The sequence below is a fragment of the Fopius arisanus genome, unplaced genomic scaffold (genome assembly GCF_000806365.1).
Source record: "Fopius arisanus strain USDA-PBARC FA_bdor unplaced genomic scaffold, ASM80636v1 scaffold00010, whole genome shotgun sequence".
Classification (NCBI taxonomy): domain Eukaryota; kingdom Metazoa; phylum Arthropoda; class Insecta; order Hymenoptera; family Braconidae; genus Fopius; species Fopius arisanus.
Genome location: NW_011887749.1, coordinates 658,476 through 681,046, shown reverse-complemented (window position 1 = coordinate 681,046; position 22,571 = coordinate 658,476). Strand labels below are relative to the sequence as shown.

General features: G+C 34.3%; 1 protein-coding gene across 1 annotated transcript in view; it reads left to right on the top strand.

Annotated features, from left to right (window-relative positions):
- Positions 1-22,317, top strand: part of SP2353 (EGF like, fibronectin type III and laminin G domains protein pikachurin) — a 25,298-nt gene extending 2,981 nt beyond the window's left edge. Inside the window, exons 2-15 of the mRNA XM_011317204.1 lie at positions 620-791; positions 2,099-2,215; positions 3,542-3,747; positions 5,223-5,460; positions 8,424-8,625; positions 9,801-9,945; positions 13,128-13,314; positions 15,661-15,800; positions 16,647-16,870; positions 18,405-18,654; positions 19,637-19,938; positions 20,941-21,186; positions 21,278-21,381; positions 21,621-22,317. Of these exons, the coding sequence (XP_011315506.1) occupies positions 689-791; positions 2,099-2,215; positions 3,542-3,747; positions 5,223-5,460; positions 8,424-8,625; positions 9,801-9,945; positions 13,128-13,314; positions 15,661-15,800; positions 16,647-16,870; positions 18,405-18,654; positions 19,637-19,938; positions 20,941-21,186; positions 21,278-21,381; positions 21,621-21,769 (2,613 nt within the window). The 5' untranslated portion in view covers positions 620-688 and the 3' untranslated portion in view covers positions 21,770-22,317. The remainder of the gene's footprint in view (positions 1-619; positions 792-2,098; positions 2,216-3,541; positions 3,748-5,222; positions 5,461-8,423; positions 8,626-9,800; positions 9,946-13,127; positions 13,315-15,660; positions 15,801-16,646; positions 16,871-18,404; positions 18,655-19,636; positions 19,939-20,940; positions 21,187-21,277; positions 21,382-21,620) is intronic.
- Positions 22,318-22,571: the final 254 nt, after the last annotated feature.

Genomic DNA, 22,571 nt, shown 5'->3' with positions numbered 1-22,571 from the left:
ATTTGAATTTTCAAATCCCGAAATTCTCCAAATTTTCTCTGAAACTATAACAACAAAAAAATTTCAATTTTTGTGTTACTCAATTTTCCTAAAGACGAAAAATCAGAATAAAAAAAGATCTCATTTCTTCAATTTGAATTCTCAAATCCCAAAATTCTCCAAATTTTCTCTGAAACTATAACAACAAAAAAATTTCAATTTTTGTGTTCCTCAATTTTCCTAAATAAGAAAAATCAGAATAAAAAAAGAACCTTGAAAATTTAATCCGAAAATGGTGAAATTGAAAATTAGGATCATCTCTCCCCCACAGAATTCCGGATTTATGACAATTGTTTACATAAATAATTAATACGTAAAGCGCTTCACATGTGGATTCTACTTCCCTCCAAATAAATATTTCATGCTCATAAATATGACCTCCCCCCGAGAATTCAAATATATATATAAATGTCTGTATACATATATAACGGATGAAATAGAAATGTTTGGGAAATGTGAAAATAAAAGGGTGAGGAGGGAGCGGAGGGGCCGGAGGGGGTGGTGGGTAGCAGAGAGAGGAGGGAGAGGGAGTCGATGGATTTTTGGGGTAAATAGTGGCAATAATTGCTATTTGTTGCAGATAATTCGTAGAGTGAAACGCATGCGTACAAAAAGAATAATTAACGAGAGTGTTAGTGAGTGTTGAACGATGGCGGGACAGTATTATGTGATCATTTTACTGGGATTGATGGACCTGGTGTTCTCCCAGAATCCAATCGATGAAAGGACAACCTTTGAAGCTGCATTTCAAGGTAATTTTACGTGTTGGTTGACATTTAAATGCACCACGGCTTTTCCACTGGGGAGAACATTGCGCTGGACTTTTTTTTTTTTCGTCGGTTTATTATTGGAGACATCACTTCATCATCCTCACAGAGTCAATTAAACGGGCTCTAAACGGAATAAAAAACGGTGAAAAAATAGGGAATCGAGAGAAATGTTTTGTTTCAATTAATGGAAGAGTCATTTTTTTTTTTCCAATGAAAATTCATGGATTCAGTGATTTGTTTTAGTTGTTCATCTGTCTGTGGTAGGAGATAAATAGTGGAGATTGTGATGAAGATCGGAAGGGTCTAGGCTTTTTTTTTTCCTTTTTTTGTTTTGAATATTTTTTAGAGAGTGGCTGTTGGATTAATTGGAATTTATTCGACGGGAATTGAATAAAAAATTGTCGATAAATTTTTGTGGTGGAGAAATTTTTGGTCGAGGGAATTTTTTATTGAATTTTTTGATGCATCGCATTTTGTCTTTCCCTGGGGAAGAGGATTAATATGAATGTTTTTCTCGGTGTCAGTACGATTCCATGAATTCCACTGATTTTCGAGAATTAAATTTGCAAAATCTTTTTCATTAACGCAATTTGTTCACTTATTTTTTCTCATCATTCATTTCCTCATAGAAAACTATTTATTCTATTTTTCCCATCTACCAACAATATACAATAAATAAATGCAGCGCCTCTACATTATGTTCTTTCACATACCCATCAATCCAATTAAAAATATTTTTGTCCAAATTTTTAATTATATAAACCTTTCCATAACGAAAAAAAATCTTAACTAGTCATGACCTTGAATGCAGTCTATCAATAAATTACTAGAAATTTAATTCCCAAAAATCTGCGAAATTTGTGATAAATAAATAATTCTTCATTAATATCACATAAAAAATCCCGAACTATATATTAATTAATATATTAATATTACCTTATATATCAATAAACACATACGTTACATATAATAATTTTAATTTGTACATATATTTTATAAGAACACCCAGAAAATACTGATCATCTAGCAGAAAATAATTACAATAATTAAAACCTGAGCAGATTTGCCTAGAAAAAAATCGACTAGAGAAAAACGATTTTAAAATGAATTCCCCGATGTTGTCGTGTTGTTAACAAGTAAATAAATAATAACGAAAAGTAATAGTGTTGAGTATTTGATTAGTTGACTCCATTCGCCAATTAGCCAGGATAAATAAACAGCTGTGCCTCCATCAAATCTCCATAATGCCAAGAGCCTCCTAATTACCTAAACACGTTGGTTTATCACAGGAAGATGCGGTCATAACTCACCGTGCGAACAACTCTGCTATGAATTACATGACGGAATGTACGAGTGCGACTGCAGAGATGGTTATATCCTCCACAAAAATGGATACAGCTGTTCAGGTGAGTCTTAATTCAACAGGCATAAGCCAACACACTCCATTCTGCTAATTCATCAAGATCTGCCATTCAATTAAATTTTAAATTTATTATTTATTCTTTACAATATTCTAATAATTCTTTATTTTATTTTATTTTTTTTATAATTCTTTCTGATATTTTTGATAAGGGGGGACATGACATTTCTAGGATTTGAATATTTTAGCATTTCTTGAATATTCCGGGAATTCCCTATTTTTAGGACCACGTTTCGCTGAAGTTATACTAGGCAATAATTAATGATTGATTAATTTCTAGTGAATTATTGGTTAATTTAAGATCCATTGATGGGTTTCTGAAGGATACACAAAAATTTAAAATAATTGACATTTGAAATTTGGAAGAATTGAAATTTTTAGCAATGACAAATTGTAAACGAACTCGAAATTTATGAAGAACGAATTATCATTCATGAATTCGTAAATTTCTTTACTATTCTGTTAATTTTCTATTTTCAGTGTCAGTCTATAATTAACGGATAACCAACTACCAATTAGTAATTGACTAATTGAGAATTTACAATTGGATCTCTGAAGAATTTAAAAGGAAAAAAAGCTTCACCCTGTAACAATTGAATTTTAATTACCCCTAAAATTTCAAGTAGAAAAACGCGGAAATTTTCAATAATTAGAAAGACATGAAATTCCCGTCGAATTCTTCATTAACGAATCATTAAATCCTTGAATATTCAGAGAATGTTCAATAATCAGGTCAACCTGGTACAGAAAAACCTAAAAATCTAGAAATGTCATGCAATAATTTCCTCAATTATCCAATCCACTGAATCAATAATCATTCAGCCCGAAAATTCCAATCATCCTAAATTTTCTTAATGAACAGACAAAATTTTTCAGTGAATATCAATTAAAACCGAAATTTCCCCTCCAATTTCCAAAAATCTGTCATACTCCTGCAATTACAAGAGAATCTAACAGTTCATTGCGTAATTTAATTACGAGTACCTCGCAATTAAATTGATGAGAGTTGATATTTTTCTGGAAGTGAGAGATTCCCGGGGGATTTCACCCCGACCAAAACCCTCCCTCGGAATAGCTCCCCCTAATTACCGCAAATATACCTTTTGCTTTATTAACGATTCTGTGGACAATGGGTCATATCGGTGTCATCCCATCAAGTCCCAGAGGCTCCTCTGAATGACAGATGAGGCAGCCGGAAGCTGACCAGACCATCAAACCCAAAATAATCATCCCAACCCCCAATCCACCCCCAAATTCTATCATTTATTCACATCATAATGCAGCATTACAGTTTTGATGTTTATTTCCACAGAGTTGAATTCAACATCGCCGTCAACAGGTGATATTCATGACTTGGCATTGAATGACGTTAAACCGTTGGATATTAAAAATAATGAAGAGTCCAGTGCAAATGATGCGCATCATTCGATGAATAATCGCGTAAATGTCAGGGGTGAGAGGTCGAATGGTACGAGATATGAGTCCAATGAAGTGCCCCATGGACATACGCTTTCTGAGGTAATTGAGCACCTTGTGTAATCGCTAATTACTCCGGGCTTTTTACGTGTCACTTATTAAGCCGAGACACTCTGTACCTCTGGCAAATACACGCCCCGGTCATTAATCTCCATTTTTTTTTTTCGGAGGATTTAAAGTTATGTTGATGGCGGAAAGTTTGTCATTTGCATTTTAATTCCGGGCAGTTTATTTTCAGGGAGGGCTGTGGGTTTTATTTTCTTTCTTTTCGGGTTTTTGGGGAAGTTGTGGGGCGGGGGCGGTTGGAGGGTGAGGAATTGACAGTTGACAGACTGACAGTTCTTGGGATTTTCTAGTGAACACCTGATTGTTTGCTCTGGATCGGTTCAGGATTCATTGGGTTTTGGAGCTCGATGGGATTTTTCATTTGGAATGGGGAATTTTGGGGAAGAATGGGGTGAATTAGTGGGGTGAAAAACATAATGGAAGATCTGTCGATTCGGGAGTTTTCAGGAAACTGTCAATTTTCAGGGAATGAATCGTTAAAGAATTTGAATGTTAATCTGAGGACAGGTAAGGAGTTGCAGTGGGAAAATAATGGGGTGAAACTATTGAAGGATGTAATTGCAATATTTGAGGGAATATTGACAGATTAATGAATATTCAGGGCGAAACTACAATACATTTTAAATTGCACTGCGAATTTTCAGGGATGACATTCCGGAAAATTCTGTATTTGGATCGAGGAAATGGGGAAAATTATAATAGGGTAGGTTTGAGATGAAGTCTTTGAAGAGAGTAATTTCAATATTCGAAGGAAATATTGACAGATTAATGAATATTCAAGGCGCGACTACAATTAATTTTCAAACTTCACTGTCAATTTTCAGGGGTTAAATTCCGGAAAATTCTGGATTTTCATCGGGAAATCGGAGAAAATAATAACAATATTTGCGGGAATATTAACAGATTAATGAATATTCAGGGTGAAACTACAATCCATTTTAAATTGCACTGCGAATTTTCAGGGATGACATTCCGGAAAATTCTGTATTTGGATCGAGGAAATGGGGAAAATTATAATAGGGTAGGTTTGAGATGAAGTCTTTGAAGAGAGTAATTTCAATATTCGAAGGAAATATTGACAGATTAATGAATATTCAAGGCGCGACTACAATGAATTTTCAAACGGCACTGTCAATTTTCAGGGGTTAAATTCCGGAAAATTCTGGATTTTCATCGGAAAAACGGGGAAAATAATAACAGGATAAATATGGGATAAAACGCTTGAACCATGTAATGACAATATTTGAGGAAAATATTGACAGATTAATAGATATTCAGGGCGAGATTATAATGCATTTCCAAACTGCACTGTCAATTTTCAGACGATAAATCCGGGAAAATGGGGAAAAATCGGGAAGATAATAGGATGAATTGGGGGTAAAATGGACCAATGTAATAGCGATATTTGAGAATATCGACAGATTAATGAAAGGAGGGTTATTGGATTTCAGGGTGAAAAGTTGGAGCAGACGGTGGCAATAACAACTGAGAGTGTGTCAATAACGGAGCCAGCGTGTTCTCTCGATTGTGGACCAGTGGGAAATTGTTACATCGAGCAATTGCACGACCTTGACGAAATGGAGGAAGAGATGGGCAGTGGATATACCGGAAGTGTTGGACGCAGGAGAATTGCCTTCAGACAGCGGTGCCAATGCCCACTGGGCAGAACTGGCGATCGCTGCCAAAATGGTAAAATCAATACTCAACTTTTTTCATCATTACACCTTACCCCAACGCCATTATTTCGCTGTTTGACTTTACCTTCGCCATCGATTATTCAATTACCCCCGTCTTGCGTCGCTTTCCAGCAAATGTCAAATGACTTTTCAGTAAATTCCATTAGCTAGAAATAATCGCCATTTCTCAGTCCCACGCCTTATTATTTCAATAATTCATTAATTGTCAAGTATTTTTGGTATGTCCATTCTCAAGGTTTTTATTCTATTTAAGATAATTATTTTTTATTGAACGAATAATTTTTTAGAGGGAAAATTAGATTTTTTTTTTGGATATTCAAGACGTCGCATGATTAAAGTTAAAAGTCATTTGTTAATTCATTAATTGACTCTGCGAAATCGGAAGTGAGATGATTTTTGAATGAACTTGATTAACGGAAAATCCAAAAAGATATTTATCCTATTATTGAATAATTTTCGTGTTCAATCAGTCACAAAAAAAAATGGAAAATTCATTCGAATTGAATTGAATACTTCAAATTCATCCAATCGTTCGCTGGTTCTCAGTTTAAATGAAATTTCCAATTATTCCACGGAAATTGATAAAACGTGAAAAAATCTCGAGAAAATATGAGTAAATTTGAAATTTCTGTGAAGTTAAAATTAAATGGAATTAAACTGGGAATAGCAATTTTCCTGTAACGATGTATTTCGTTCTTCCGATCAGATTGACTGTTTCATCCAGCGATTGAACTCTAAAAACACCTGAAAACTCCTCTCCACCCACTAGTTTTAACCGAACAATCTAAACAGAATTGTTGACACGTACTCTCCTCCCACTATCGATTTATCGGGGTTAAATGGCAGCAAGAGTTGGCTAGCAAAACTAGTTGGAGAAGAATATTCAATTTTTCAGTGAGCTCGATATTTTTTCACCTCGTTGTTAGCCGAGAAGTTTAAAGTCGTAAACTCCAGAGACCAGACGCACCCGCACCTTGACTCTCGTTAATTGCTTCGTCAATACTTTTATAGCACTCATAGGGTCACGCCATTTCCATTCCACATAAACTTCATTACATTATATTATAACATTAACCCACACAGATAGAAAATTCAAATAAAAATTACCCAGAAGACGCGTAAAATTTACGAAATGCTACGTCAAGACTCTTGAGCTGAATGATTCGAGAAATCTGTCAAATTTCCGTTTTCACCAAAATAATCTCATCTCGTATATTTTTATCTTCGATATCTACCTTTTCCTTTTCCTTTTCTCTTATCCTTCTCATTAAAAAGAAGAAATCAAAAATTCAGGATTTTCCTCATTTTTTTCCATAACTATCCGATAAATAAAATCTATAAACTACAACTAATTTACATAACTAATAGATTACGGTCAATTAATAAAATATAAAATATATATACATTTGTTTTTTATATAATTATCACATATATCAATATGTAACTATAAATATTTTACAAAATCGTCAATATTCGTCGGACTATTATGTTTATATAAATAAAATGATTTGTAAAAAATCAGAAATGCCTTGTTCGTACTCTAGAAAATTGTAAAAAGGATGATAAACAAAATTAATTAATTATAAACAAATAATAAATTAATTTGACAAAAGTGCAAATGTTCGACGAATACTTCCGTCAAATTTTCAATGGTACTGACAAAAATAATTGCAATGATATCTCTGGGTGTGGAAAATGGTGTAAAAATTTATTTCCACTCATTACTCTGACGGAATAGAAGTAACCGACAAAGTCACAGTTCGCTGCAATTTAGCGTCGATAAATCAATAAAGAAAGTGGAGAGAGTAGTGATCCTATACTCGAATGTCTGACAATAGAATTTTCCACATGACCACCGGCAGACTGCTGGCGAGTTTATCGATTGCATCCTACACTGTGCCACAGGTGCATTTAGGATTACCCTCATCAAAATCCACCCTCACCGAGAAATGCCGTAAAATGTCATATGGATTTTACAGTTGGCTCATAGCACACTACCGTAAAAATGTCCTCTACAAACTTTCTTATTTTTCACTGGAATCTCGGACTAATCGATGTCACAGCCCTGCGAGGATTTCGTTCAATCTCCTTCGCTCAAACTTGAATTATTCTCCCCCCAATTAATCTCATATAATTATCATTATTTATTTACCCTCAAATCATTAATTATTCCGATAGAATAAGTTCATTTATTCAAACAGTACAAAAATTTATATTTTCTTATTTAATTCGAATAAATCTTCTTCTTTTTTCTTCACACCGAATTTTTCTCATTTCCAGAGAATTTTTTAGTGAAATTAGGGATAAAGATGAAAATTAATTCATTTTTTTAATTATATTAATTTATATTCATTAATTAATTTCAAATTTGGGTATTTAGGGGGAAAGTTACAGATGAGTCAATTCATTTATATTTTCATTTTTATTGATATTTTCACATTCATTTTTAATGATATTTTCATATTTGATTCAATTATCATGAAGTGTTTGTGGTTAATTTAATAAATCTATCACTCAATTATTACTTAATTATTTATCAATCAACGAATATCAGAATTTATTCTCCAAATATTCACAATTATTCAATTATTGAAAGCTGTAAGAAGTATTCAACGAATTATTAATCAATTAATTTAAAAAGCAAATATTTATCTTGCATTGAATTACATTGAATTACAGGAGTTATTTTCCCGTTATTTTCCAATATTTTTTTTTCAACAAACGGATTTTAATGAAGGAATAAGAAAAAATCGGTGGGTAATTAATGAGTTCGGGGAAAATATGGAGAGGCCTCGACTTCTCAAGCCCAATCTCACGTGAAAATAATTCTCTCAACTTGTTTTTACGAATAGAAATGTTCATTTTAATCGAATCAGACGTAAACGGATTTACAAACTCAGCCCAATGCTTTTACTCAACCAAAACTAAAGAACCTCTTCATCATTATTGTTTCAGAGATTCAAGTTAAGTCGCCCCGCTTCACGGGATCAAGTTGGCTGGCATTTCCAGCATTGAAAGCAGCTTACAAACATATCCAATTAGACTTAGAATTTCGTCCTGAGGCGTGGAATGGAATTCTTTTGTTGACGGGGGAGCGCGATGATCTCCAGGGTGACTTCATGGCTGTAATTCTTCATCATGGCTTCATTGAGTTCAGGTGAATATTTATCCAATTCGTCTAACACACGTAGAAAAAGCTAAATGTATATGAAGAGACGAGAAATCTTAAACCCCAAACGATTTTTCCGGAGACAATTTCTTGTCGAGAATCTGTGCATCAGTGTTTTTATGAAATCTACTGTAGGGGTTCTTAGTTCATTTAAGATCATTATTTTTCACTGAATGGATCATTTTTTAGAGGGAAAACTAAATTTTTTTTGAATATTCAAGACGTCGCATGATTAAAATTAAAAGTAATTTGTTAATTCATTAATTGATTCTTTTCGAAATGGGAAGTGAGATGATTTTTGAATGAAATCGATTGACGGAAAATCCAAAAAGATATTTATCCTATTATTGAATAATTTTCTTGTTCAATCTGTCACATAAAAAAAATTGAAAATTCATTCGAATTGAATTAAATTCTTCAAATTCATCCATTCGTTCGCTGATTCTTCTTTTAAATGAAATTTCCGAATAATATCGAGAATATCTACTGTAGGGGTTGGAGCCCCCCATTTTTACGATCTAAACATTTTTTTGGTGATGAGGAATCGAGATAAAAATGGATTGAAATTGCCAAGAATTGCTCATTCATCGCTCTGAATTTTCTTTAATAATATTCATATATTAATAATTAATTAATAATTCCAAAAGGAAATATTACAAGTCAAGATATTATGATATCATTATATTATTTTAAAAAAGATTGCAAATTAACGGATTATGATGTGAATCGTTCACTGCGCAGAAGTATTATGCTAGCAAATTATTATTAATCTCAATTATTTTTTAAGGATGTCTTAATAATAATATTTGTAATATTTCCTGTCGCGATTTGTTAAAGTAATATTTTGAGTTCCGTTATTTTTATGAGTAACCAAAAGAATCTTTCTCCAGATCTTCAAAAATATTATTTCCCACATAATCCTAGGAAAACGTTAAAAATCTCCGTAAAAATCGTTTTGTGTAGTCAAAAAGATGTTCCATACGATCTCTAGAAGATTCTTCCGAAGATCTGGGGATAATGTTGGGCCACGAAAGAAAAATCCTCAACCCGATGTTCGGAAAATTTTTCCAGAGATCTTTGGTGGTGAAAAAATGTTCAATAGTATACCACGAGGTATTTGAAAAAGGTTAATTCCATATCGAATTATTGATCGTTCCCTGCAGATTCGATTGTGGGAGTGGTGTTGGTGTTGTAAGGAGCACTGACACCGTCAAGCTCAACGAGTGGAATACACTCAATGTCTACAGGCACCGGTGGGACGCCTGGATTACCCTCAATTCTGGAAAACGCGTGCAGGGAAGATCTAAGGTATTCTTTTTATTCCCCTGACAAGTATTTGATGGAGTGAAAATCTCTACTTGATCAAATGCTCTATCTAAATTGAAGATGTGTCAACGCCTGATGACAAATGTCGGTAAATTTCATTGAGAATAGAAAATTGTGGAATTGACGGAATTCCACATATTCTCATTCCCTCAATTCCCTAAATTTCCTAAATTTCCTAAATTCCCTAAATTCCCCTCATTTCCCTAAATACCCCTCATTTCCCCTCAATTTCCTCCCTTCCCTCTTTCTAAAACTAGTTAATACATTTTTTCTTTAATTTTTATTAACACTTATTTAAATTACTCAAACATACATGGAAAAAAAAATCTACTTCTAAAATCTATCTCAAGTACATTTTATACTTAACTATAACATACCGATTATAAATTGTTTTTACGAGCTTTTTAATGACTGATCGACTCGAATCATCCAACTCATTAACTTGCATCAAGTCCAGCGACTACTTCATGCATTCCTGGATTGATTAATAATTAATAATCATTAATTATCAATTTTTTATTATCAATAACATAATATCACGAGTACACGAATTAATTCTTAAGCTTAATTCAAATTGATAAGTCGGAGGAGTCAAGTTAATTCTTTATATTATTGATTCTTCAGTTTTATTCAAGTTGCTTAATGATGTATAATAAATATAATGAAAGATTAATAACTAATAATGATTAATTCGATCATAAAGAGAAGAAAGCGTCTAAAGTCAACAGTTGATGGATCATTGAAATCATGGGTGATCGCATGATATTATTTATTGTATATAGTATTATTTTTTCATGGACTGCGGATCCTACAGTTTGTAATTTCATACCGGCGACATTTAGAGACAAATGACCACCAAAACCATCCCCTTCGCAAGGTGAAGGGGATGGTTGGACACCCAACCGCACCCCGTGTTGTACTGCCACACCCCAGACTCAATCCAATACGATAATCAATCTTTTCACTTGTTATTTGTCGCAATCCAATCGAGTATCATCCCTGTAAAAATATCTGTTCCATGTAGAAAATTATTAGGGAAATTCTACCCCCTAAATTGAAGGCTCTCCTGGATTCCCAACCCCTTCCTTCAACCCCTGAATGCTGACAAAATTTATAATTCCTGAAAACGAAATTGAATGGACATTTTGGGAAGAATTTTTCGGCGTTTGTATTCCGCTTTTTTCTGATGGTCCAAAATATTTTTGAGGAATAAAAAAATGTGGAGTGCAAAGTTAATGTTTTTTATTATTATTTATCTTTGATTAATTGGAATGAAAAATTGCTGGTATTTTTTCAGAGTATTTTAAACACTAATTTTAGATGCATTTACTTGACAGTGATGAATTAATTTTAGTTAACAAGTGGATTAATTAATAATTAATTATTATTTGAGGCGAAATTCGCGGAGACGTAAATTCTCTCTGTTGTAATTTGAACTTTAATTTAAATCAATTTTCCACGATGAATTCTTCTGAAATTCATTCGAACATATTATTACTGAATAATTCATAAATTGTTTAAATTATTAAATAAATTCTGAGCATCTCCCGCCGAGATGGAATCATTTAAATAACTATACACGAAAAATTGAATGGGACTGACGTTTAAAGATAAATAAAAATTTAGTCGATCGACTTGTTCCCGAATCGAATAAATATTAAACAGATATAAAAAATTTATCGAATGGCAAATTTGAAGAAGTGAAATTTCAAATAATTTATCACAACCAATAGAACTGTTACATCCATCCGATTCATTGCGCGAATTATCCTGAATTTATCAATTCCCCTGGTAGAAATAAAGTGAATGAGTTTCTTTAACGAGAATTAAAAAGTGTGCCGGGACTTTAAAAATACGTCACCCTAGTTTATCACTAGCTAAAAATACAATCTATATCCATCTTTTGATGATAAAAGGGAGGAGTGAAGCGTGAAAAGCCGAAGACATCTAAAATTGACTGTTCCAAAATGAAGGGAGCATTGACAAAAGATCCGTCAATTAGTGTATCTTTTTTTTTTACATTTCCATTTATATGTCTCCTCTCATTCCCCACAACCTCTTTCTCTCATTTCAACTCGGCATATTCCCGATGTTTCAATTTTCTCTTATCTATTTAATCTCGTTTATTTATGTCTGGTTACCAGGAGCTTAATTAAATTTTAACGAAGCTTTTTTTAATGTTATGCCGCATCATTCCATTCCGGCATTTCCGATGGTTCTCGTAACCCAAGAGTATTGAAAAAACTCTGTTATTATAACTCCATGGTCTTTTTTTCGCCTTCAGCTCCACGATGAAGGAAAATTCACTAAAATTATCGTGGAAATGGCGGAAAAATTACAATCGAGAGTGAAAAACGTGCGGATTATGGCACACGGGGAAATACTTTATTATAAAAATGTCCGGAGTTATTCATTCAGAAAAAAATATCTTGAACAAAACCTTCCGAGAAAAATCTCCCGGTGAAAATCCCCCGGAAAATGCGCTAGGTGAAAGGCTCTCGTTGCGGTATTTCTTTTTTTCGACTTCTGATTCAGTTGATCCCCTTGCTTAGTTTACAGTATTATTTGTTGTTTCGAAATTATTTTGACTTTTGAACTGCAGATTATTCCAGATATATTGTTCGAAGGTTTTCGACAAAAAAGAGACTGATAGAGAGATTGAATATTTGTGTCAAGGAATTGTTTCAATGGTCTACGAGATGAAAGTCGTTAGTGAGTCGTCCAACGTATAGATTTATTAATTTATTTTTATCTTTATTTTTCCGAAATTTTGTTTGGAAGATTTTTTTCAGAAGAATAACTCCCAGAATCATTATAAACTAAAAATTTGAGGTAAAAACTACGGAATTCGTATTGATTAATTCCCTTCGTGCAGTTTCTGTATAAAAAATAAAATCAGTGGAGGAAATGAATTAAAAAAAATTAATTTAGCATTAATAATAATTAATAACAATGAATTCTCCGATTACCTCGGTAAATTTGAGAGTTAACGAAATTACGATTATTAATTAAATGGAATATTCATCTTCAGTTGAAGAATCTGTTCTGTTGTTATTTTAATTTTGAAAGAGTCGTGAAGATAATTCCACCGTAGGATTGCGTTGTCACGTAATTTTTCGTGAAAATTTCTTTTCCCGGTGACAAGGTTTGGCTTTTTGTTCCAGGGATTATTCTCGAGGATAACGTTTCAAGAGCCATTGTTCGTCGGTGGCCCCGGAAATACAACAGGTCTGGAGCGACTTCCGGTGAGAATTGGATTTCGAGGATGTGTTCGTCATCTAGAGGCGAATGACCATCATTACCGTCTTGCATTGGCACCGGAGGGAGATACCATCAACGGGTTTGATGTTGGTGAGTATTTTATGGAACTCAGTGCAATTGAAAATCGTGCGGATGTCACGTTGTGCTTGAGGATTGGTAATGAGAACAATTCCTGGGGTAGGGGAGGGATATTTTACAGGAAGTGTTACTCATTGTTTTAACGTTGCATTTTTGGAATTTCGAAAGCACTCGAAGTGTTAAACAACATGAGCATTTTATTGCGGAAAAAATACGGCTGGAATATTTAATTAATCGGTCTCTAATTTTCGAGTAGAAGAACGAGCTTGGATCAAGCTGAGGAGTTGACTTGAGTTGAATTCAAAGATCGACTTGAATCAGATTGAAAAAGCAATTTTAAACAAGTCGAAGATTTTATTTTAAACGATTTGAGTCAACTTGAATCAAATTAAATTGAATCACAATGGAGTATCTCGAATCATGGGAATTATTGACTTGAATTAAGTTGAAGACTTGACTCAAATCACGTCGAAAATGTCAATAAATTCGTATTGGATTTTAATTGGAAGCCAGGTTAATAAAGGAATAGACGTTTAAGTAAGAGCAATTGAATTATATTTTACTAAGATGTCACAAAAATCAAAGCATCGGCATCATGGTTTCTTTCTTTCCATGCTCAGGGATTTGTTTATATTATTTAATAAACAATCATTAGAGTTTCGTCGTAAGACCACACAGACGGCCTCTCCAAGAAATAATTACCTCATAATATAATAAATATAAACTTATAAAGGTCTGTAATATGATCGTATTGTTTTTGCTCTTTTCAATAATTCGAAAAGTCGACTTGAATCACGCCAAAACATCAACTTGAATCAAGTTGGAAAAGTTTTCTCAACCGATCTAAAGAGTTGACTCGACTCACGCGACTCATCAACTTCAATGAATTAAAAAAGCGACTCGAATGAATTGAAAAAATCAACTTGCATCAAATTGAATCATCAGAAAAAGCGAAAAACTCATCCCGAATCATCTCGACCTTGACCTGAATTAAGTAGTAAAAATCGTGGTGAGTCAGACGCCCACATTATCCATCTCCACTCGAGTCAAACTTGAGTTCGACTTGTTTGACTGACTCAGTCGCAGTAACTTTCAAATAATCTCGCAAAAAAAATCCATAAAATACCCGCGTAATAATCAATATCATTAATATACATAATTATACTCCATTTTCATAAATTCGCGGGAGATGTGATCAGAAAAAGCTCCACATGACCTTTTGTCCCGCGCTCACTGCCGCGCTTCAACCACTCTCTAATTATTTTTTCGTTTGACTTGTACTTCTCTCTCACTCTATTTTTCTGAAAGCTCGAGGGGTTTTTTCCCGTGTCATTGGTTTGGCATTCTGGTGAAAGAAAAGTTCTGGGGCAGGAGCGAACCACCATGGCAGGGGCAAGAGCTTGGGGCTCGTATCGATCCATCCACTGGTGGAGGGCAGTAAACTCTCACGACTTGGCTCCAGTATTTTTTTCTCTTCCATTTTATTTTCTTCCACCGAATGTTTGATTCCTTTGATTATGAGGAGAGAAACTCCAACGAAAATTAGCCCCTTGAATTATTCATCCAGACCCTGTTGGTCTCTCCAATTATGCGTAATTGATTGTTAATGGCAATGGCAATGACGGTATTTCAACCGGCGTTTTGACGTTCAGTAATTGTTTCAATCGGTAATTAATCATTTAGTCCAGGAATTCATTCGTTCAGTTGTTTCGCATAGAAAAATCATTTATTTACGTCAGCTGACGTTCCGGCCTATCGAATCCATTTATTCAATTCTCCAAAGTTATGGTTTCACTGGAATCTAATATTGATTTTGGAACTTTTGTCGGCCCTGAATTATTCTATTTTCTATGCTGTGAAATCTTTTTTTTTATGCAAATAAATTATTTGGAAATCCTAAATTGGTTGTTCGGGAGAAAACTTGAGTAGTTTTTTGGATTTTTCGAGAGTTATCGGATTTCCGGTTTTATAAAAATAAAATAAATTTAAATAAATATTCGAGAACTCTAAAAACTGTTTAAAGTTCACTCATAACCGAAGACAACAAATTCGTAAGGAAATTGTTTAATCACTTATGGAGAACAATCAGTGAAAAATGTTTATTAATTTACAAAAACAGAATATTGTTTATTGAGATAACTTATGAGTTAGTAATTCGGGATTTATGACTTCAAAGAAGGGAAATCGCAATTCATCGTCAGCGAATTATTCACGAGACTAATGGTTAAACAATAAGTTTAAATTAGACGTTGTTAATCTGGCAATTTCCAATTCTTCTCTACATAGATTGGATTAGATTTGTAATTATAATTGAAGATGATGTGATATTCACTGACACCTCTACCAAATTGTTCACAGAGGAGTGTACGGCTGATAGATGCAGCAAAGTACCTTGTTCCCATGGGGGAAAGTGTTTGACAACAGGAGGAGATACAGCTGTTTGCCTCTGCCCTCTTGGTTACACCGGTGATTTATGCGAGACTCGCGTTGATCTTCAGGTGAGCATAATTCGTAATTACGCCTCGCCATAAATCAATCTCAAATGAGCTCAACCCACCATAGCCATTCGCATTCTTCATTTCATTATAATTCCACTCTCCAGGGATGCCAGATACCTCATTGACATTTTAATGAGAAACACGTACACTCTCTGAGGAAAAATTCAATGGTACTCACTCGTTTTTTATGTTGACTCACTAAAATTACATTTGATTTATAAAATAGTCATGTGCTCACCGGTGCCAATGAAGTACCTCTCGGTACACCTGGAATACCAAATGAATGCTCGTGTTTTCTCTTGGAAGAACACAGGCCAATCGCTGGGGATGGATCAGAGGGAATTACAATATCTTCAATAACATCCTCTCTGTTAATTAATTAATCCCATCGTGGAATAGATTCTTTTGAGATATCTCGAAACGTAACATTTTTTTATTAAACCACTCATTACTTGTATAACTGAGGACTGAACATGAGAACACATTTTTAAAAATTATTGTCTATAATTACCTTTAATTAATCAATTAAAAATGATTTACCTATATTATATTTATTATATTATATTTAATTATTGATCTTAAGATTTCACATAATTAAAAATCATATTTTTATTTCATAAAAACATTTGGTTTTTCAAATTGTTAGTGTAAAAAATTGTTTGACTGAATGATTTTATTCATTTTATTTTATAAATTTATTTGATTTTTTCTAATGACTCATGAATTATTCATTTTTGTGGTGAATGATTAATCACCTGATGGGAGTGAATTTTTTGTTGGGCAATGTAGAGTGCACTTTCTTGGTGTATTTTTCCGAGGATAATAGAACACGAGTACTTTGATTAGGTACCATCTTTCAACGGATCATCCTACCTGAGATACCCGGGCTTGGGTGATACTTCCCTGTCGTGGCTCGAGCTTTCAGTGACGCTCAAGCCCACTTCATCAAACGGCGTAATATTGTATAATGGACATCACAGCGATGCTACCGGTGATTTCATAGCATTATATCTGGCCGATGGGCACATTCAATTCACCTTTGATTTGGGAACTGGACCGGCAACTTTACGGTAGGATAATCATCACAGGTCAAATTGAAATAGTCATCAATCACGATAACACATTCACGTGCCATCCCAAAGCTGTTATATTAACAGTTGTTATATCCCAAGACAGAAAAAATTATGAAATATTTGTTCATTTTATAACAACAGAATAAAATAAGGTGCGCATAATTCGGTGCACATAAATAATTATAATAGTTGTTTAAAAATGCGAGGTGGGAGCGCTGCCATCTTGTTGACTCAAGAGAACAAGGTGAAGTCTATTCAAAATGGCAGCGCTGGTTTTCAAATTGTTTTGAAAAGGATATTTCAAGGTCAACAGAGGATTCCAGTTTTGAAAAACACAAGGCGATTTGGGTAATTTATTTTATCAGTATTTTCTGGATACTACACTTACATCCAAAAATTTTCAAAGGCTTCCCCGGAAATATATTAGAACAATTCCTCTCTAAAAAACAATAAAAGTAAGAGGAAAATGAAAGAAAAAAATATTTTAAAAGTGTAATTGGAGTTTAAAATACACTCGACACAATTCAAACTAATCTCACCGGCATTTCAATTCGGCCCTCATAATTTTCCCTTTGTTTCCTAAAATTTTGTTGTTGACCTTATTTGTATTATAATTAGCCCCCCACGGTAATTTAGAGTAAAATACTCCAGCCCCCATTTGTGTAAAGTACCTCAAAAGACTGAATCCTCGTACCAACGTGAAAACGCGGCCTGAGCGGTGGAGTATAAAAACACTTGTGCCACCTTTTTTTTCTTTTTTTTTTTTCACGAACGATTAACGCCGTTGGGGCGGCAAATGACAGTCCCCCGGTGAAAAAGCCACAGTTGCTCTTTACCTATGAATACGTGGCCATACTTTCCGCTCAAAAAAGCCAGCATGTATGGTAATGAACCCGACGCTTACAGCCCAGGGAGAGGATGACGACGAATAATCACTTCAGATAAAGCAATCGTGCGTCATTCCTTGAATGACAACCTCATTAGTCTACGTCATTAGAAGCTAAATCCGTTTATCGTCGCTTAGAAAAAAAAGTGGGGCATCTTTCGATAATCCAAAACTTCTTCGTCGTAAGACATCGATCGTAAGACATTTTGGAAGTTGCCGCCATCGACGCCATTTCCTCTCCTCTTGAGTGTGCAAGATGGCGGCGCTCTCACCTCGCATTTTTAAACAATCATTATAATTATTTATACCCACCGAATCACTCGCAGTTTCTAACATTCGGATTTTATAAAATGAACAAATTGTTTAAACCATTTTGAGAATATTCTCCTTTTCGATCGGCTGAGAAATCATAAGGCAAAATTTTCTTCGGATTTCAGTGTCTTTTTTTTTTATCTTAATCATTATTCTCAGCAAAAAATAGAGTTTTTGTAGTAAATAACTGTAGATATAGGTTTATACGTAGGAAAATCTGTTAATGTCTACAACTCCATTGATAGTTTTGTAAAAATAGAACCCGAGGATTGCATTAGTGTTACATGCAGTCGAGTAAAATGATAAAAATGATAAGAATTGTTGAAATTTCAGGAGTGAGACGCCGGTGAGACTGGGGGAATGGCTGGAGGTGAGGGTCTCGAGGACGGGGAGGTTGGCGTCGTTGGTTGTAGAGAACGAGCCAGCACGAGAGATTTTAGCCCCTGGGGCATTTACTCAACTCTCATTGCCGCTGAATCTCTACCTGGGGGGAGCCCCGTCTACCGACATTTTTACACCCAAGATGAAGACTGTTGCCAGTTTTGTTGGATGCATTCAGACGGTCGTCTTGAATCGACGTGAGGTGTGTTGACATTTTATCGGATCATGAGTGGTTATTTCCACAATTGTCAACCCCCAAACGAAATATGAAAAATATTAGAGATTTCTTGTGGAGAACTTTCACAATATTCTGAATAGAGAAGATATTTGACTTGGGAAGAACCGGAATAATTTTTCTCATAACAAAAAAAGCATTCAAAATGCATTTTGATTATTAAAAATCAATGGGAATTAATCATTTCAGTTTAATTATTCCGTAGAGCTGTATTTTAAAAATCCAAAAATTCAACGACATGGTATGTTAAATTTTTTATTTGAATTGAATCAGTCTAATTCATTATTAAATTATCAAATAAATAACTCTAAACCAAAAATTGCAATCATTATTCCCAATTAATTAATAAAAACCGAAAAACTCTAGAGAGGGTAATTTGAATAAATTAAAAATTTAAGTTGATCCCAAAATGTCTAACTTTCCATTCCTAAAAATCGTAAATTTCCCCAAAATGTTAAACAATCAAAAAAAAATACAAGAAATGATTAATTAAAACGATAAATTTTAAAACGATAAATTTCAAAGAATTTTAGGCAGCAATCAACGGAGAATTTCCCAATTCATTTGAATTCTCAATGTCTTTTATTTAAAAAAAAGTATATAAAACAACTGAACGTGCAATCACAGATAAATACCCAGAGCACCTTGAGCCAACTCTCCATAAGGAATCCCGAAAATCCATTTGAAATTCTTCCCGACAGAAAATTGTTCCCGAAACAATGCTCCAAGTGTAGTATAAATTAACTGTCCGCTCTCGACTCAACTCAGCAATTGAGTTTGCAGTACACCAGAATCAGAATGAACCCAACGCCTTTCCCCTCAACGCGTTTATTAAATGTTTTTTTTTGTCAACCCGAGGTAGAACTTTTCCCCGGATTTAGCGAGATTTTACTAATCCCTCAGCTTCATTTTAATATTACATCCGATTCGACTATTTCATCTGCAACAGATTGGAATCTTGGCAGAGGCACTGGGTGGAGTGAATGTTGGAAATTGTGGTCACGCGTGCGAGGCGAGACCATGTGGTGATGCAGAATGTCGCCCTTACAGAGAGAGATTTACTTGTAGATGCAGAATAGGACTGCCCCATCCTTGTCCAGCAACAGAGGGGATGACCATTCACCAGCAAAATCCATTGTTCAATCCCAGCACATCTGCTGCTACAAGATTAGACAGATTTGAGAAGAGTGTACCGAGCTTTACAGGAATTGATAGTTATCTTCATTACAACGACGCTGACACTATGAAAAGGTAATCAGTATTTTTCATTTCATTTTTTTTCTCATTTCAGTTGCCTACTGGTTGAGGATTCCAAGGAAAGCTATTATTCTGACATTTATCCCGAGAGACATTCGTATCGGAGATGAATTCTGTATTCTGTTCTAAACTATGAGAACGTGTAGGGAATTTATAAATACACTGTAAACTCCAGTGGAGAGTGATATGTCCTTTGTTCGCTTTTTAAAATCTGCACCGGTTCCATTATTACAGCTAAATTTGCTCGCAGGACGGGACAAAAGACAGATAGGATAGACTCTTCTAATAGACTTTCCAGACCGACATAATGGAAATATTTTTACATATAAAATCCGGTAATATTTCATCTCTAATAATTCCATAGTTCTTGTCTGATATATTTTATTCTCAATATATATTTCTTCATTATTTCCTTTTTCATTAATCCTTCGAATTGGTCTGACAGCCTTTACATTAAAATTCACCGCATAATCACCAATTCATCTAGTGATTAATTATTCAGAAATTAGTCAAGCGTTTTGTAATGATTATATTCTCGTGGAAAAAATCGCCACTAGAAATTGTTCTATAAGTATCACACGAGATTCCTTACAGCTGATTCCCTCAGGGGTAGTTTTAGGTAATATATCTGTCCGTTTAATTATCTTCAATCTCTTCAGAGATCATCATCAATTCAAATCCTTAAAATTTAATGAATCTTCTTGGTAACGAGATAAACATAAATTTCAAGGAGTAGAACAATTTAATCTCTAACGATTCTCTTTATTACTTTCTTCAGTCCTTTTTACGTTGTGTGATAGTGATTCTCAGAGAAATAAAAAAAGAGTAGTTTAACTTAGTACAGATGTCCATTTAATGATCCCCAATCTCTTCAGAGATCAATTAAAATCATGAATAGTGATCGAGAGGATCGATGGGTAATCAACAATAATTGAAAAATAATTCTCGATTATTGAAGGAAACGTGTAGATCTGATATGAAAAATTGAATTTTCAGGATCATAAGCTATCGCGTTGATATAAACATGAGATTCAGAACAAGCAGTAGCGACGGTTTGTTATTGTGGAGTGGAAGGCAATCAGATCCACAGGAGCAGAAGGAGCAGAACGATGATTTTCTTGCGGTTGGCTTGAATCAGGGATATCTCACGCTGGCTTACAATCTTGGATCTGGCGAGGCAATTCTCAGATATAATCTCACGAGATTGGATGACGACTTGTGGCATCGCATCAGAGTCGTCAGGTAATACAACTTGACAATCTCGTTACCTTTATTAGCCTTTATATTTATTTTGTATTTCCTCTGTTGTCCATTGGTGATTTATCTTTTTCAGGAATGAACAGTGGTCATCTCTGGTTGTTGACAGTGGTGTCAGCGTTTCTGCGTCATCCCCTGGGCAATTGAGGGAATTGAATACAGATACAGGACTTTTCATAGGTGACAGCAATTCAATTCCTTTTACTCAATTTTTTTTCAGTATTTTTGCCCGCCATCTTGTGCGCCATTTTTTCCGCCATTTTAATGATACCCTTCGAGCACAAAATGGCTGGCGAATTCGAGGTGTAGAACAACATATGATATATATTTTCTATAATATATATTTAAATGTATTATAAAAAAAAGATTTTCATGGGATAAATAATGAATATGAAAAATAATAAGATAATGTTCTTCAGGCGGAGCACCAGACATAATGAGAACAACCGAGAGTCGTTACAAAAGAGGAATAATCGGTTGCATCAGTGATCTAGTTCTGGATTCTGACTTCTCAGTAACTCTATCCTCTCCTGAACAAGCGACAAACACTCACACGTGCATTCCCTGAGTCTGATGCTGCAGTGCTCTAGTTGGTGAGAATCACGAGGCACAGAATAACGATATGGAAATTTGTGGAATCTGCTGAATACAGATTAATACCCCCTTTTTCGATCCACTGTTACCTCTCCCTTTCATTCAATCGTCTACCTGCATTCATACGTTGCCAGACCATCGGAGTTAAACCGATGTATCTCTATTCCCACTATTACCATTTATCATTTTTTTCACTCCTATACTAGTCACCACGTATTCCTTGTCAATCGGATTTTTCGATTACTTCGAAAAATCGCCTTAACCATGTGGATAAAACGTCCAGTTAAAATACTGAGAAAATGAAGGCTTTAATACTATGTAAATATTTATGTAATTTCCGAAATGTTCGTGAGGCTGAATTATTGCTGTTTCCGTTGTTGAGGAGAGAAACTCCTAGAATTTTTCATTCTTGACATTCAAAAATGGTCTTTGCAGGATTTTCACGCGTGTCGAGCTTGAAATAATACAAAAACGAAAAAAAGAATTGACATTTTATGTTGAAATTTGTCTGAAATATTTGAAATCTCGTAATAAACTATTATTTTTCAGTTCACTGATTTTTTTTGTGGATCTTAATAAATGGGAATGTTTTTATTGTTTTTTTTTATATTACAGGATTTTTGGGTTTTAGGGGTGACTTCGTTTTTTCTTTTTACAAAAACTGAAGCTTATGGTGAAGTGGTTGTGAAAAATTCAAGAGATCTTTCTTTCGAATCAGAATCGATAGCAAATATGAGACATTTTCGATTTCCCCCATCTCTGCTTTCCTTTTTCCA